A 16,283-nucleotide genomic window follows, 5' to 3' on the forward strand; every position below is an offset into this window, starting at 1 on the left:
ATTGACCGCCAAAAGCACTATTGCCAAAAAATGGAGGAAAACTTCTCCTCCCCTGATTGAGGACCTTTTGAACGCAGTATCAGACCACTACTGCTATGAAAAGATATATGCAAAATTTAACAATTGTCTTTCTAAATTTAATAACATTTGGAATAGTTGGCAGCAATTCGAACGGAAAAATATGCACTGACATGTTTAGAATTGTTTAGTTGATTTATTTCTCTCTTACTGAATAAACACAAAAGTAATTTATCACTTTTATATCATACCACTGTGTGCAATCTTAAGCTTGAAATACCTGACATCATAATATGTAAACTCTATATCGATGTATGTAATTCATCTCTGATGTATGCAGTGTTGTGTATATGTTCTCAATTCTTTATAAAATTTGATAAAAATTACTTTGAAAAAAAAAAACAACTGACCAGCCAGGCACCAGTCGCGGGCCTGCCTGACTTAATCGATAGTGAAGTTTTTTCTTTCCCGACGATTAACCTGGCAGATGGAGATCCCGCCAAAGGTCTAAAGATTGTTGATTCTGCAGGGTGCGTAGTTTAGTGGTTAGGACCACTGCTTTCCAATGCTGGAATACTACATGCAAATCTGACCAAGGACAAAACCTGCATGGAGTTTATATGTTCTCTTTATTTTTTGTGGTGTTGTTGGAAGGTTTAGTGGAGAAAAAAAAACAACGTGTTTATATGGGTATTTGGTTCAGCTAGTGAGAAAGAAAAAAAAAAAGTCCATACACTCATAATTAAAAAAAAAGTTGCAGTTGGTTTTTCTAGTGAATTCGGGTTTGCAGTTGGTTGATAACACCTTACGTATGAAAATAAATGTAAAAAAAGTCATCCATGTGGTGTGGTCAGCCCGCCTGACATTTTTTTTCTGGTTAATAAATACGGTTTCCAAGGGGCGTGGTCAGCCCCACCAGATGGTTGGTTAATAACACTTTATGCTTGAAAACAAAAAAAAAAAGCTCAGTTTTTGTTATTAACCCCTTAATGACATGGCCTATTTTGGCGTTGAGGACCAAACGATTTTTGGTATTTTTTATCTCCATTTTGCAAAAGCCATAACTTTTTTATTTTTCTGTTGACTCAGCTGTATAAGGGCTTGACTGTCTGTATCGCCGATACTATGTCTTCCTTTTTTCTCAAACTAAACCTCTCTAAAACTGACCTCCTGATTTTTCCGCCTTCCAACCGACCTCCCCTCAACATCTCCATTCCAGTGTCTGGGACCATCATAACCCCCAGACAGCATGCCCGCTGCCTTGGGGTCACATTAGACACCTCTTCTTTACCCCCCATTTCTAATCTCTGGCCCAAATATGCCACATGCACCTCAGAAATATTGCTAAAATACGGCCGTTCCTCACCACAGACACGCTAAAGACACTCATCCACTCGCCCTCATCCACTCCCGACTCGACTACTGCAACTTGCTACTCATTGGCCTCCCCAACACCAGACTCGCTCCAATCCATACTAAATGCGGCAGCTAGGCTCTTTTTTCTATCCAACCGTTTCTCAGATGCCTCTGCACTGTACCAGTCGCTACATTGATTGCCCATCCACTACAGAACTAAATTTAAACTCCTCAACCTCACCCACAAAGCTCTGCATGGCGCCGCACCACCATACATCACCTCCCTCCTGTCAGTACACCACCCAATTCGCTCACTCCGATCGACTAACACACTCAGACTAAACACCCCTGTAATACGAACCTCCCATGCTCACCTGCAGGACTTCCCCAGAGCAGCACCCATCCTCTACCCCAAGGCATCCGGACAATTCCCAATGCACAAAATTTCAGATGTGCCTTAAAAATGCACCTCTTCAGGGAAGCATACCAAATGCCGCCCCCCACCCTCCACCCCCTTGCACCTCCTGTACCACCCCCAACCCATTTGTTTCAAACTGAATGTACCTCACATTGTAATTGTTGTATTGTTTTACATTTATCCCATGCCTGAAAGCGCTGCAGAATAAGTTGGCGCTATACAAATAAAGATTATTATAAGTATATATATATATCTTTTACAGGTGCAGATTTTCTCCTGCACGCACGTTGTGTTTTTTTTCTGTGTGGAAAAATGTGTGAATCTCTGCTTGTCTGAACGAGCCCTTAAAACATGCAGGACAACTCTCTTGATGTAATAGTAGGGGCGTCACTAATAGCTGTAAGCCTGCAAGATGCACTACACGTATCTATGTGACTGGCCCCCTATACAAGCCTCATCCATGTCCAGGTATAATACTAAGCAGCCCCCCAACGTATGATAGGTGTGAGAGCGGTCGTACATCAGTATTCTGCACCTGTGCCCCTCCATATAGCACTGTCTTTCTGCCTGCTGCGGGGAGCTGGGGTGTTCCTGCTCTTGCATCTTTGTATCAGTAGGTTTTCTGTGTTGTTTTTTTTTTTTTTGTCAGATTTGATAATTTTTATTGAATCATTTGAAACATTTAAACTCAGTGATTAGAAATGCAGCGTGAGGCCTTAGTCAGATGGGCGTTTTTTCGCGCGATTTGCGCATGCGCATGCGTCCGGCGATTTTTTTAAAACCATTGCTTTGCAATGGTATCGGACACATGAGCACTTTTTATGCGCTCGTCCGATAAATTATAGAACAGAAATTGCAGATCGCACCTATCTGCGATCTGCGATTCCTGTTCTCTTCTCTATATGCGCTCAATGGGGCCGGCGGCAGCAGCGCCGACCCCATTGAGAACATATAGAAGACAAATCATTCTTCTGTTACAGCTGTGGCAGAGAAGAATGATGTTTGCCCATTGAATTCAATGGAGCCGGCATTACAGCCGGCTCCATTGAAAGCTATGGGCTGCCGGCGTGCGCGGGATGAATTGTCGGGAAGGGATTAAATATATAAGCCCTTCCCTGCAATTCATCCAGAAATGTGTTAAAATAAAAAAAAATTGTATACTCACCTTTCCGCTGCAGCCGGAGTTCTGCCGCGGCCGCTGTCATTTCTCCTGAACTGCTTCTCGGCACTATTCAGCCGGCAGGGCTTTAAAATAATAATAATAGATCCGCGGCAGAACAATCTAACATGGATATGACTGTTTAAAACCCGTGTAAACGACACCTTAGGGCTCAGTCACACGGGCGTTTTGCCGCACAAATTTTTGAATGCATCTGTTATGCGTTCAAAAATTTGCGTTCCCGAAGCGGGCGTCACGGCAGGAAAAAGTGCTCTGCCCGCTATCCCCTGCTGCGGCTGTGACAGCTGCAGCAGGGGATTCCTTGGATGTGAAACACCTGGATGCTGTCACATTCAGGGGTTCCACCTGAGCGCAAAGTGTTTCACCCATTGAGCGCAAGGTGTTTCACATCCACGGGTTTCACATACACAGAACACCGGTTTGCGAACCGGTGTCCTATAATTTTCGCGGCGTGTGTTTATGCTCATGTAAAATTCACACATGTGTACACTCCCATTAAAAAGCATTGGTTCTATTTAAATGCAGCCAGCAAATGCAACTAACAGACGTGCCCGTGTGACTGAGCCCTTATACTGTGTGTGGAAGAGAAACCAGGACAACAGCTGGTTACAGGTACTCACCGGGCCGATGCATTTCCGAGTTTTGTCATATTTTGGTACACATACTGCATTGTACACAGAGGTCCCAGGAATGCAACACCCGCTGTTACATTGGTGACTCTGAAAACATGGATTTCCATTGTTCTAAATGTAAAACAGACAAAATAGAAGTTAGTGAAGATTATTACATGCTTGTCAACTCTTCCATAATGTCCATGAGCCTCCCAGACAAAGGGGAGAACTCCCAGATTCACGACAGGGTTGTCAAATCTGCCATATGTCACCAAAGCCTCTTGAAAGATGTCAAGATAAATATTCTATGGCCCTGGCGAGGGATGTATGGCAGGCAGTCAGGGACATGCAGACTTCCTGCTTATCTCGCTTCAGGGTTCTCAATCTGAATTTTAAAAATAATAATCTTTATTGTTTTTCTGAGCAAGGTATCCATAAAAATCACAGATGGCTAACATTTTTTTAAACAAAATTTTTTAATGAAAATGTTTCATTTTACAAAGGAATATAACATTGAGATAATGTATGAAGGCGTACAAGGCTGGCTGGGTTAGTGGTAATAGTACAATTCTAATCCATTATAGCCAGATTCTTCTCTAGCTTTCATTGTTGTTTTGTCTGAAAAACAATTCAAAAACCTCATTGGCCTGGCCAGGACCAACTTGCAGAAGGGGAAAAGGAGGGAGGTAGGCAGGTATTGGGGTGGGGTAGGGAGAGGGAGGGGGCGTTCTTCTCTCATGGGGCAGCAACCCAAGGGGGGCGGGATCCCCAAGGTTAGCTTTCGGGCTTTTTATTTATAGTGCAGTTGAGGTGCCAGCCTCCACTATAGGGAGGGTGTAATCTATCCATGGGTTCCAAATATTCAGAAATCTGTCATCCTCTGCACCTATCCTCTGCAATTGATGGTAATTTCTCATTAATCAGGTACAAATTTATTTGGTGTTTGACCTCAGAGAAGTCCAGTGAGGTATTTTGCCAAGATCGAGCGATAGTTTGTTGAACGAAATCACCTTTCTAGAGTTTGGAGATATATTTGTAATCCTTTTGTTCAGTAGGGCTTCCCATGGGTTTTTACTCAGGTTATGATTAGTTACTGTATAGATGAGGAAGTATACTCTAATCCAGAGTCTTTTGACTTGAGTGCAGGACCACCATATGTGAAACATATCTTCTGGGGAGGAGCATCCCCGGAAACAGTCTTTAGAATGACCTGGAACCGCGTGAGCAATTCTTGTAGGGACCAAGTACCAGCGTAATAGGATTTTATACGAGGTTTGTGTATTGTGGGCACCACAATTGGTTGATCTCCAAATGTGGGACCATTCTTCATCATTTAGAATGTTGCCTATATCTTGCTCCCATTTTGCTACATATGGTAGTTGCAAACGATAGGAGGTATGTACAATGCCCGAATATATTTGTGAGATAAGGCCTTTTGCTTGTGGGTATTTGAGACAGAATGTTTTAAAGGGGGTTGTTTTTAATGAGGAGTTTGCGTTTTTGAGAAGAGAGCTTATGAAATTCTTGAGCAGTAAATAGCGGAATATTTTAGAAGATGGTAGGCCAAACTTCTCCTGAAGGGCAGGGGATGTAATTATACCATTTAACGAAAGTAAGTGGTGTATTTTGGATATACCTTTGCTTGTCCAACTTTCAAAGGACAGTGGGGAGTCAAGACCTGGTGGGAATAAGGAGTTATGCAAAAATGGTAGAAGGGGTAAGTGAGGGGAGATAAGTTTCCCAGAGTATTTCATGGAATCCCAGATTTTTAGGGAATGTTTTTTAATGGGGTTAGAGATAGGTTGTCTAGGAGTCGGAGTATTCCACAAAATTGAGTCCACTGTGAGAGGTATAATTCCATGGCCTCTAGAGCAAGCCAAAGAGGCACATTGGTTGTGGAATGGAGGGCTAGTTGGGCCACCTGGGCAGCTTGGTAGTATTTCAATATATTTGGGGCTCCCAATACTCCCTGCAGTCTATGTCTGTATAAAGTAGAGCACGACACCCTAGGAACAGAGTTATTCCAAATAAAGCGGAGGGTCATCTGCTGAAGTATCTTCATGATGTGCCCAGGTACATGTATCGGAAGAGCTCTGAAAAAGTAAAGCAGTTTAGGCAGAAATGTCATTTTTGGGGAATTTACTCTTCCAATCCATGAGATGTGGTATCCGCCCCAGCTTTCCAGAAGTAGTCTGAGCATGGCAATATTGCTCACATGCCACCAGCTACGAGACTATTATCGTTTAATCAGTCACGGAGTACGGGATCCACCTATGCCACTCTATACATATTATGTATCCTCACATATCGGGGTGTGCTCTCCAGGCTGGGCCTTACCTGATTGGTTGTCATTGTCTCACACCCCTAGGGGTGTATTTCTTATTGCCTCTTAAAACTGTTGTTAGGGCTTACTGGCTTCATTGCTCTCCAGTCTACGTTCTGGGATGGAGATGCTGGCACGTCCGTGGTTCCTTAGCTAGGTCTAGTTGGGCTACAGTTATTATTATTACCTAGACTAGGTCTTGTATGTATCGAGTATGGGCTCATTACATTTGGGAACTTATTAAGCTAATGAAACTTTATCTTATCATCTGCTGAGTATTGGCTCAGATGTGATAAGAATCTATCTATTTTCAGCTCTGGAAGCCACTTGAGGGCTATTCCGCAAAGGTTTCTTATTAGTCCGCTATTTGCACGTGGATGGACCCAGGCCCTATGCCAATCCTGGTCATTAGGGACCCACATTAATGTGTGTTCCATCTACTTTGGACAGCCTGATAGGAGAATTCTCCACTTGTAGCGTGATTCAGTATCACAACAAGACTCTCCTTGTTAGCATCTCTTTGCCAGTATCGGCTCTACTTTTTCTACAAGACGTATACAGTCTGTATCACCTGTCCAAATTGCTACTCTATTGGCAATTTGTTCCTAATCATCTAGGGTTTTTGATGTGTCACTTAGTTGACAGAAACGCGTTGAACCAATACCAGAACCCGACCAGTTCTTTTGAGATCGGAACTGAGTCATTTCACTTGCAATCATAAATGAGTTATTCTGAATCAATATCCTAACAATTACTAATAACTCCCACATCACTAGGTCTAATCTTTGACTACCCTTCTTCGAGAGCGAGCACTATCATTAGGGGTCCCTCTAAGGAGAAAAACTAGAATTGTATCAGCTAGTAGCATCACTCATGTCCTAAGTGAGAGATATTCTGTATCAAAACTAACACTAGCCACTGGTTCATCCTCATGTGGCTGATTAGTGATTAACAGTTGAGATATTTTTTCACTATCGATGGGGTCTTCTGGGACTCCTGCTCTTCTTGTTGTGTTCCAGATGTTGTGTGTCTTGTATGTCTTTTGAGGCGCATTATTTTAAATTTATCAATAAAAGTTAATTTAAAAAAAAAGGATCAATGAATGAGTTTACAGAGGAGTGGCATGTAATTTTGCTCATATAGTGAGGTGTAGGAGCTTGTTAAATTAATGCCCAAGTAGCCCAATGTCCCCATCATCCATTTAAAGGGGAAGTTGGTTTGGAGTAGGAAGACCATATCTGGGGGTAATGTGAGGTTGAAAGCTTTTGACTTTGTGATGTTAATGATAATGCCAGACAGATACCCAAACCTGGACAGTTCCGCCATTAGGTTAGGGAGAGTGGTATGGGGAGAAGATATTATAGCCAATATATCATCAGCCAACATGCTAATTTTATAGTGAATAGAGACAATTTCAATTCACCTGATGTCAGGGTTGGTTCGAATTTTAATCGCTAATAACTCTATCGCTAGAATAAAAAGGAGGGGGGACAATGGACAGCCCTGCCTTCTGCCTCGCCGGATCAAGATGTTAGCAAATCCAAGAAAGCGCTGAAGAGCCTTCAAATTATCTGGTTTAGCCCATTGTCCGATTGCTGCAACCTTGTCTGACTCCATACACATATCAGTTGGGGTAACGATATACCCAAGGAATGACACGCGTTTGACCCCAAATGAGCACTTCTCCAATTTTACATGCAATTGGAACTCCCTTAGCAGCTCTAACACTAAATGGAGATGTCTGACATGCGTGTCCCAATCCGACGAGTACACCAAAATGTCGTCAAAATAGACAACCATAAAATCCCCTAGATAATCGTGGAAGACCGCGTTCATAGACCCCTGAAAAACCGCAGGGGCGTTGCATAACCCGAAGGGCATAACCAGACACTCGAAGTTCCCCAATGGGGTGTTGAACGTGGTCTTCCACTCGTTACCAGACTTAATATGTATAAGATTATAAGCTCCCCGAAGGTCAAGCTTGAAGAACCAGTGTGCTCCCACCACCTGATTCAACAGATCAGGGATCAGAGGGAGCGAGCACTGATTTTTTTTTAATGGTGATCTTGTTTAAAACCCAATAGTCAACATAGGGCTCCAGGTGGTGACTTTGATGGTCTGATATGTTCCTTGGCTAAAGCCTCTGAAATATAGGATTTAAGAGCCTCATGCTCCCTACCCGACAGATTAAACTTGGCCCCCTTAGGGATGGGACTATACAGTACCAGATCAATCCTACAATCCCATTTGCGGTGTGGGGGTAATACCTCGGAAAGCTTCTTAGAAAACACATCTTGAAAATCCTGTAAATCAACCGGAATACTAATAGTATCGGTGGAGCACAATGTAACAGGCGCTAGATTATCCTGACAGCACTCTCCCCACCGAACTAGCTCCAAAGTAGTCCAATCGAACTGAGGATTGTGCGTCCTTAGCCATGGCAATCCCAGAACGATATCGACGGACATCTTCTCCCAGACTAGAAATGAAATAACCTCCGAATGTAATGCGCCCACCATGAACCGAAGTTCTGGTGTCCTCCACTGCACTACCCCTGAGGACAGATGGGTTGCATCTATACCGGTAAAGTGGATCGGCAAACCTAACCTGGTAAAACTTGATAACAGTGGTTTTACGAGCGGCAAATGGATAAGGTTCGTGGCTGACCCAGAATCAATAAATGCCTGTCCCACCCTGTGAAAAGCCTTGTAAGACACACTACAAGGCACCAGTAATTTAGGGAGTACCTGACCTCCTAGATGACCCTCCCGTCTCCTAGGAGCTAAAGTTTTCCTGCTGCATCCGTATCTGCCTTTCCTGGCAAACCCTGAACCGCCTCAGTTCTTCAGGACTCAACCGGTCCACTTCCATACCATCAGCTTCGAGGGTTGACAGTGGGGTACAGGCTGTAGAAGTCACCAGAGACTTGGCACTGCGTTCTTGACGGTACTCTAGCTTAGTCAAAGTAGAGGGTGACGGATGGTACAGCAGTAGATCTTTTACTGTGTCAGACAGGCCTACCAAAAATTAACCTTGGAGCCTGCAATCATTCCATGCAGATTCACCCGAATACTGCCTGAAACTAAAGCAATATTCTTCTGCTGACTGGTGACCCTGGCGTAGGACCAACAACTTACTAACTGCATAACCTGCACAATCAGGTTCATCAAAAATATTCCCGAGCTCAATGAAAAATGAGCCTACCAACTGCAGACAAGCGAAATCAGCCGGTAAAGAATAGGCCCATGACTGAGGCCCTTCTCTGAGCAGAGATATAACAATCCCTACCCTTTGGGGCTCGGACCCAGAGGAATGAGACCACAAGCGAAAAAACAACTTACAAGCCTCCCGGAAGACAAAGAATTTTTTCCGGTCCCCCAAGAACCTCGGGTAATGGGTATTTAGGTTTAGGTACTGGATGAGCAGTCCTAAACCATGCCAGCCAGGTCACAAATCTGACCGGTAATCCTATTGTTGGACTCCATTCACACCGTGAATCCCACCTCAAAAAAACACAGGAATATATATATATATATATATATATATATATGTATTTTTTTTTTTGGGGGGGGGGCAGTTATTATGTTACAGTACTAGTTGTATGCATAGGTTCGCAGGGCGCGGGACTCCCTGTCCCCCACCCACGCCAATGTTCATTCCTGGAGGTAGCCCCAAAGTTGGGCAGGTCCACGCCGCCAACATTGACCCTACACTGCCTATGCAGATAACACCCTACTAGCACCGACAGGCTAGGCCAATAGGATAAACCAACATGACAGGAAAACCACAGAACATAAGCAGAGCTGGATCGAGACAAGGTAACTTTCACTGGAGCAGGACTGAAGTCAGACACAGAGGGAACGGAACCAATAACTGACAACTGCTATCAGCAGCTGCAAGACTATATTCAGGAGTCTCCTCCCATTGGTTGGAGTCTAATCAAGCCAGCTGACTGGAGCTCCCAGCCAGCCACTATAACTCACACACTCCGTACCCGCACACCGGAGCACGGTGCTGCCGTGCGCCAACCCGAACGTAGGCACAACACCATCCCAGAACGCCGTAGTGAACTGTGCCACTGTCAACTGTGGTCCCTCACCGCTTTCATGATAACAGGTAGTTGCTGATAATAGCTCTTGGACACAACGTGCAGTGGTGACTCAGTTTCCTCCTCCCCCTCCCCTTTACCTCGCTTCTCATGACAAAATGAATATGTTTGACCAAAATTACTCTTTCAGACTATCATCTTAAAGATGCATGGAGAGCAATTAATCCTGAAACCAAAGACTATACTGCTCACATATTCATGCCTTATTACACAGGATTGACTACCTGTTCATCTGTGAAAAATGTATGGAAACGATTGCTGGACTGGAGGTGGGCTAAATTACAATTTTAGATCACACTCCAATTTCTTTGAAAATTTCAGCTAAGGAAAAGACCTGGCAGCTCAATCCTACACTCACTGCAGATGAGAAACACAATAGCCTACTCTCAGAGAAATTGGAGGGTTATGTAAACCAAATGATAGGCCAGAAAGCTCCACTCCAGTAGTCTGGGAAATGCAAAAAGGCGAGTTGATTGATATGGGATCCAGAATTTAAAAACAAAGAGAACTTGAAATTAACTCCATTCTATCCCAAATTTCTAGGGCAGAGAATCTATACAAAAAGTCCATAAACAGAGACGAGCGAGCACCAAAATGCTCGGGTGCTCGTTACTCGGGACAAAATTATCGCGATGCTCGAGGGTTCGTTTCGAATAACGAACCCCATTGAAGTCAATGGGCGACCCGAGCATTTTTGTATATCGCCGATGCTCGCTAAGGTTTTCATTTGTGAAAATCGGGCAATTCAAGAAAGTGTGGGAACGACACAGCAACGGATGCCCACAATGCTGTACAGAAGCAATGAGAAATCCAATCCTGTGCCACCTCCATCTGGAGCTGCACACGTGGGCATAGCAATCAGGAACCTATGTGCCACACACTATTCATTCTGTCAAGGTGTCTGCATGCCCCAGTCAGACCGCGTTTTTTTATAAATAGTCACAGGCAGGTACACCTCCGCAATGGGAATTCCGTGTGCACCCACAGCATGGGTGGCTCCCTGGAACCCACTGGCGGTACACAAATGTATCCCATTGCATTGCCCATCACAGCTGAGGTAATGTCGTGCTTAATGCAGGTGGGCTTCGGCCCACACTGCATGCCCCAGTCAGACTGGGGTTCTTTAGATGTGGACACATGCAGTTACAACTCCTTGTGGACCGACAGCATGGGTGGGTGCCAGGAAGCCACCGGCGGTACATAAATATATCCCATTGCAGTGCCCAACACAGCTGATGTAACGTCAGCTGTAATGCAGGTGGGCTAAAAATTCATTTGATTACACTGTAGGCGAGGGCCCCCAAAAATTGGTGTACCAACAGTACTAATGTACCTCAGAAAAATTGGCCATGCCCAACCAAGAGGGCAGGTGAAACCCAATAATCGCTTTGGTTAATGTGGCTTAATTGGTAACTAGGCCTGGAGGCAGCCCAGTTAAAATAAAAATTGGTTGAGGTGAAAGTTTCAACGCTTTAATTAGCATTGAAACGTATAAAAATTGTTTAGAAAAATTATATGACTGAGCCTTGTGGGCCTAAGAAAAATTGCCCGTTCGGCGTGATTATGTGAGGTTTCAGGAGGAGGAGCAGGAGGAGGAGGATGAATATTATACACAGATTGATGAAGCAAAAAGGTCCCCGTTTTTGATGGTGATAGAGAACGATGCTTCCATCCGCGGGTGCAGCCTACGTATTGTTTAGGTATCGCTGCTGTCCGCTGGTGGAGAAGAGAAGTCTGGGGAAATCCAGGCTTTGTTCATCTTGATGAGTGTAAGCCTGTCGGCACTGTCGGTTGACAGGCCGGTACGCTTATCTGTGATGATTCCCCCTGCCGTACTAAACACCCTCTCTGACAAGACGCTAGCCGCAGGACAAGCAAGCACCTCCAGGGCATACAGCGCGAGTTCAGGCCACGTGTCCAGCTTCGACACCCAGTAGTTGTAGGGGGCAGAGGCGTCACGGAGGACTGTCGTGCGATCGGCTACGTACTCCCTCACCATGCTTTTACAGTGCTCCCGCCGACTCAGCCTTGACTGGGGAGCGGTGACACAGTCTTGCTGGGGAGCCATAAAGCTGTCAAGGGCCTTAGAGAGTGTTCCCCTGCCTGTGCTGTACATGCTGCCTGATCTCCGCGCCTCCCCTGCTACCTGGCCCTCGGAACTGCGCCTTCGGCCACTAGCGCTGTCGGATGGGAATTTTACCATCAGTTTGTCCGCCAGGGTCCTGTGGTATAGCATCACTCTCGAACCCCTTTCCTCTTCAGGTATGAGAGTGGAAAGGTTCTCCCCACCCAGTAATCCGTAGTGGCCAGAATGCGTGTAACGCGAGGGTCACGAGAAAGGCATCCTAACATGAAGTCAGCCATGTGTGCCAGGGTACCTGTACGCAACACATGGCTGTCCTCACTAGGAAGATCACTTTCAAGATCCTCCTCCTCCACCTCCTCTGGCCATACACGCTGAAAGGATGACAGGCAAGCAGCATGTGTACCCTCAGCAGTGGGCCAAGCTGTCTCTTCCCCCTCCTCCTCATCCTCCTCATGCTCCTCCTCCTCCTCCTCAACGCGCTGAGATATAGACAAGAGGGTGCTCTGACTATCCAGCGACATACTGTCTTCCCCCGGCTCTGTTTCCGAGTGCAAAGCGTCTGCCTTTATGCTTTGCAGGGAACTTCTCAAGAGGCATAGCAGAGGAATGGTGACACTAATGATTGCAGCATCGCCGCTCACCATCTGGGTAGACTCCTCAAACTTTCCAAGGACCTGGCAGATGTCTGCCAACCAGGCCCACTCTTCTGTAAAGAATTGAGGAGGCTGACTCCCACTGCGCCGCGCATGTTGGAGTTGGTATTCCACTAGAGCTCTACGCTGCTCATAGAGCCTGGCCAACATGTGGAGCATAGAGTTCCACCATGTGGGCACATCGCACAGCAGTCGGTGCACTGGCAGATGAAACCGATGTTGCAGGGTGAGCAGGGTGGCAGCGTCTGTGTGGGACTTGTGGAAATGTGCGCAGAGCTGGCGCACCTTTCCGAGCAGGTCTGACAAGTGTGGGTAGCTTTTCAGAAAGCGCTGAACCACCAAATTAAAGACGTGGGCCAGGCATGGCACGTGCGTGAGGCTGTCGAGCTGCAGAGCCGCCACCAGGTTACGGCCGTTGTCACACACGACCATGCCCGGTTGGAGGCTCAGCGGCGCAAGCCAGCGGCCGGTCTGCTCTGTCAGACCCTGCAGCAGTTCGTGGGCTGTGGGCCTCTTATCCCTAAGCTGAGTAGTTTCAGCACGGCCTGCTGACGCTTGCCCACCGCTGTGCTGCCACGCCGCGCGACACCGACTGCTGGCGACGTGCTGCTGCTGCTGACACTTCTTGATTGCGAGACAGAGGTTGCGTTGGAGGAGGAGGAGGGTGCTTTAGTGGAAGAAGCAATTCTTGGGGTGGGTAGGACGTGAGCGGTCCCAGGCTCTGACTCTGTCCCAGCCTCCAGTAAATTCACCCAATGTGCAGTCAGGGAAATATAGTGGCCCTGCCCACCTGTGCTTGTCCACGTGTCCGTTGTTAAGTGGACCTTGGCAGTAACCGCGTTGGTGAGGGCGCGTACAATGTTGCGGGAGACGTGGTCGTGCAGGGCTGGGACAGCACATCGGGAAAAGTAGTGGCGACTGGGAACTGAGTAGCGCGGGGCTGCCGCCGCCATCATACTTTTGAAAGACTCCGTTTCCACAACCCTATACGGCAGCATCTCCAGGCTGATAAATTTGGCTATGTGCACGTTTAACGCTTGAGTGTGCGGGTGCGTGGCGGCGTACTTGCGCTCCAACACTTGCGCTAGCGACGGCTGGACAGTGCGCTGACAGACATTGGTCGATGGGGCCGAGGACAGCGGAGGTGAGGGTGTGGGTGCAGGCCAGGAGACGGTAGTGCCTGTGCCCTGAGAGGGGTTTGTATCTCAGTGGCAGGTTGGGGCACAGGGGGAGAGGCAGCGGTGCAAACCGGAGGCAGTGAACGGCCTTCGTCCCACCTTGTGGGGTGCTTGGCCATCATATGTCTGCGCATGCTGGTTGTGGTGAGGCTGGTGGTGGTGGCTCCCCGGCTGATCTTGGCGCGACAAAGGTTGCACACCACTGTTCGTCGGTTGTCTGCACTCTCAGTGAAAAACTGCCAGACCTTTGAGCACCTCGGCCTCTGCAGGGTGGCATGGCGCGAGGGGGTGCTTTGGGAAACAGTTGGTGGATTATTCGGTCTGGACCTGCCTCTACCCCTGGACACCGCACTGCCTCTTGCAACCTGCCCTGCTGCTGCCCTTGCCTCCCCCTCTGAAGACCTGTCCTCAGTAGGCGTAGCAAACCAGGTGGAGTCAGTCACCTCATTGTCCTGCTGCTCTTCCTCCGAATCCTCTGTGCGCTCCTCCCTCGGACTTACTGCAATTACTACTACCTGAGTGATAGACAACTGTGTCTATCGGTCACGACAAACTCCTTCGGTGGGAGAGGAACCATTGCTGCCCATTCTGAGCAGGGGCCTGAGAACAGTTCCTGGGAGTCTGCCTGCTCCTCAGAATGTGTCATTGTAATGGAGTGAGGAGGCTGGGAGGAAGGAGGAGCAGCAGCCAGAGGATTCAGCAGTGCACGGCACAGAACTCTGGGTGGACGATAGATTGCTGAATGCACTTTCTGCCATCCATGACAGGACCTGCTCACACTGCTCATTTTCTAATAAAGGTCTACCGCGTGGACCCATTAATTGTGCGATGAATGTGGGGATGCCAGAAACGTGCCTCTCTCCTAATCCCGCAGCATTCGGCTGCGATACACCTGGATCAGGAGCTCGGCCTGTGCCCACACCCTGACTTGGGCCTCCGCGTCCTCGCCCGCGTCCACGTCCTCTAGGCCTACCCCTACCCCTCAGCATGGTGTATTACCAGTAGTGCAGAAACAGAACGCTGTAATTAAATGTGTCGCTTATTGGCCTGTGGTTGGAGGCTGACATCGCTTACGGGACGCCAGGAAATAATTTTGCGCAAGTCTGCTGTAACACTTAGCTGGCTGCGTATGAATTAGGAGGACTACTACACCCAGCAGAGACCCAGAACACTGAGGACAGTCACAGGCAGCCCAAATAGATTTTTTTCCCCAAATGTTTTTGCAAAGGCCCACTGCCTATATTCAATAAATATATCTCTTCTCTCTCTGCATCACCGCTACTGACCCTGGAGTATGTCAAATAACTGCAGAGTGTTGCACTGTGGACTGCAATACAGCGGTGATTTAACACCCAACACAGAGCCAGGAAATAATTTTGCGCAAGCCTGCTGTAACACTTAGCTGGCTGCGTATGAATTAGGAGGACTACTACACCCAGCAGAGACCCAGAACACTGAGGACAGTCACAGGCAGCCCAAATAGATTTTTTCCCCCAAATGTTTTTGCAAAGGCCCACTGCCTATATTCAATAAATATGTATTCTGTCCCTGCCTCACAATATATGTCTTCTGTCCCTGCCTAACCACCACTTCTGGCCCTGGAGTATTACTGCAGGGCGCAATGCTCTGCACGGCCGATATACCAAAACAAAAAAAAATGTGCAACACTGCAAAAAGCAGCCTCCACAGTACTGCACACGGTTAGATGTGGCCCTAAGATGGACCGTTGGGGTTCTTGAAGCCTAAAATACTCTCCCTATAGCAGCTCCACCAAGACAGCACTTTCCCTCCTCTATGTCAGAACGCATCTGTGGCGAGCCGCGGGAGGGGACGATTTTTATACTCGGGTGACACCTGATCTCGCCAGCCACTCACTGCAGGGGGGTGGTATAGGGCTTGAACGTCGCAGGGGGGAGTTGTAATGCCTTCCCTGTCTTTCTATTGGCCAGAAAAGCGCGCTATCGTCTCAGAGATGAAAGTGAAAGTAACTCGAACATCGCGTGGTACTCGTCACGAGTAACGAGCATCTCGAACACGCTAATACTCGAACGAGTATCAAGCTCGGACGAGTACGTTCGCTCATCTCTATCCATAAACTCTGATTTGCTAACTGACCTTAATAGTGTTAGAAACAAATTAAGGGATCTACAAATTGTTAAAGCTGCTAAAACATTTCAACTCTCTAAATTCAAAATATATGCACATGGAGCCAAAGGCTCTAAAGCCATGAGCAGCTACAAAATCCAATCCCCCACAACCAATACAGTTACAGCTATCACAGAGATCACCAAAGAATTCTGAACTTACTATGAAGCTTTGTATAATTAACAAGTATTTCCCTCCCTGACTCCC

At 46.9% G+C, this 16,283-nt stretch overlaps 1 protein-coding gene across 3 annotated transcripts in view; it reads right to left on the reverse strand.

The window, feature by feature from the left end:
• LOC136588538 (leucine-rich colipase-like protein 1) overlaps window positions 1-16,283 on the reverse strand; it is a 133,509-nt gene that overhangs the window by 93,581 nt on the left and 23,645 nt on the right. For all 3 annotated transcript variants that reach the window (XM_066587854.1, XM_066587864.1, XM_066587846.1), the window contains exon 3: window positions 3,593-3,715. In XM_066587854.1, coding sequence (XP_066443951.1) covers window positions 3,593-3,715 — 123 coding nt within the window. The remainder of the gene's footprint in view (window positions 1-3,592; window positions 3,716-16,283) is intronic.

Source organism: Eleutherodactylus coqui, chromosome 1 (assembly GCF_035609145.1).
Source record: "Eleutherodactylus coqui strain aEleCoq1 chromosome 1, aEleCoq1.hap1, whole genome shotgun sequence".
NCBI lineage: Eukaryota > Metazoa > Chordata > Amphibia > Anura > Eleutherodactylidae > Eleutherodactylus > Eleutherodactylus coqui.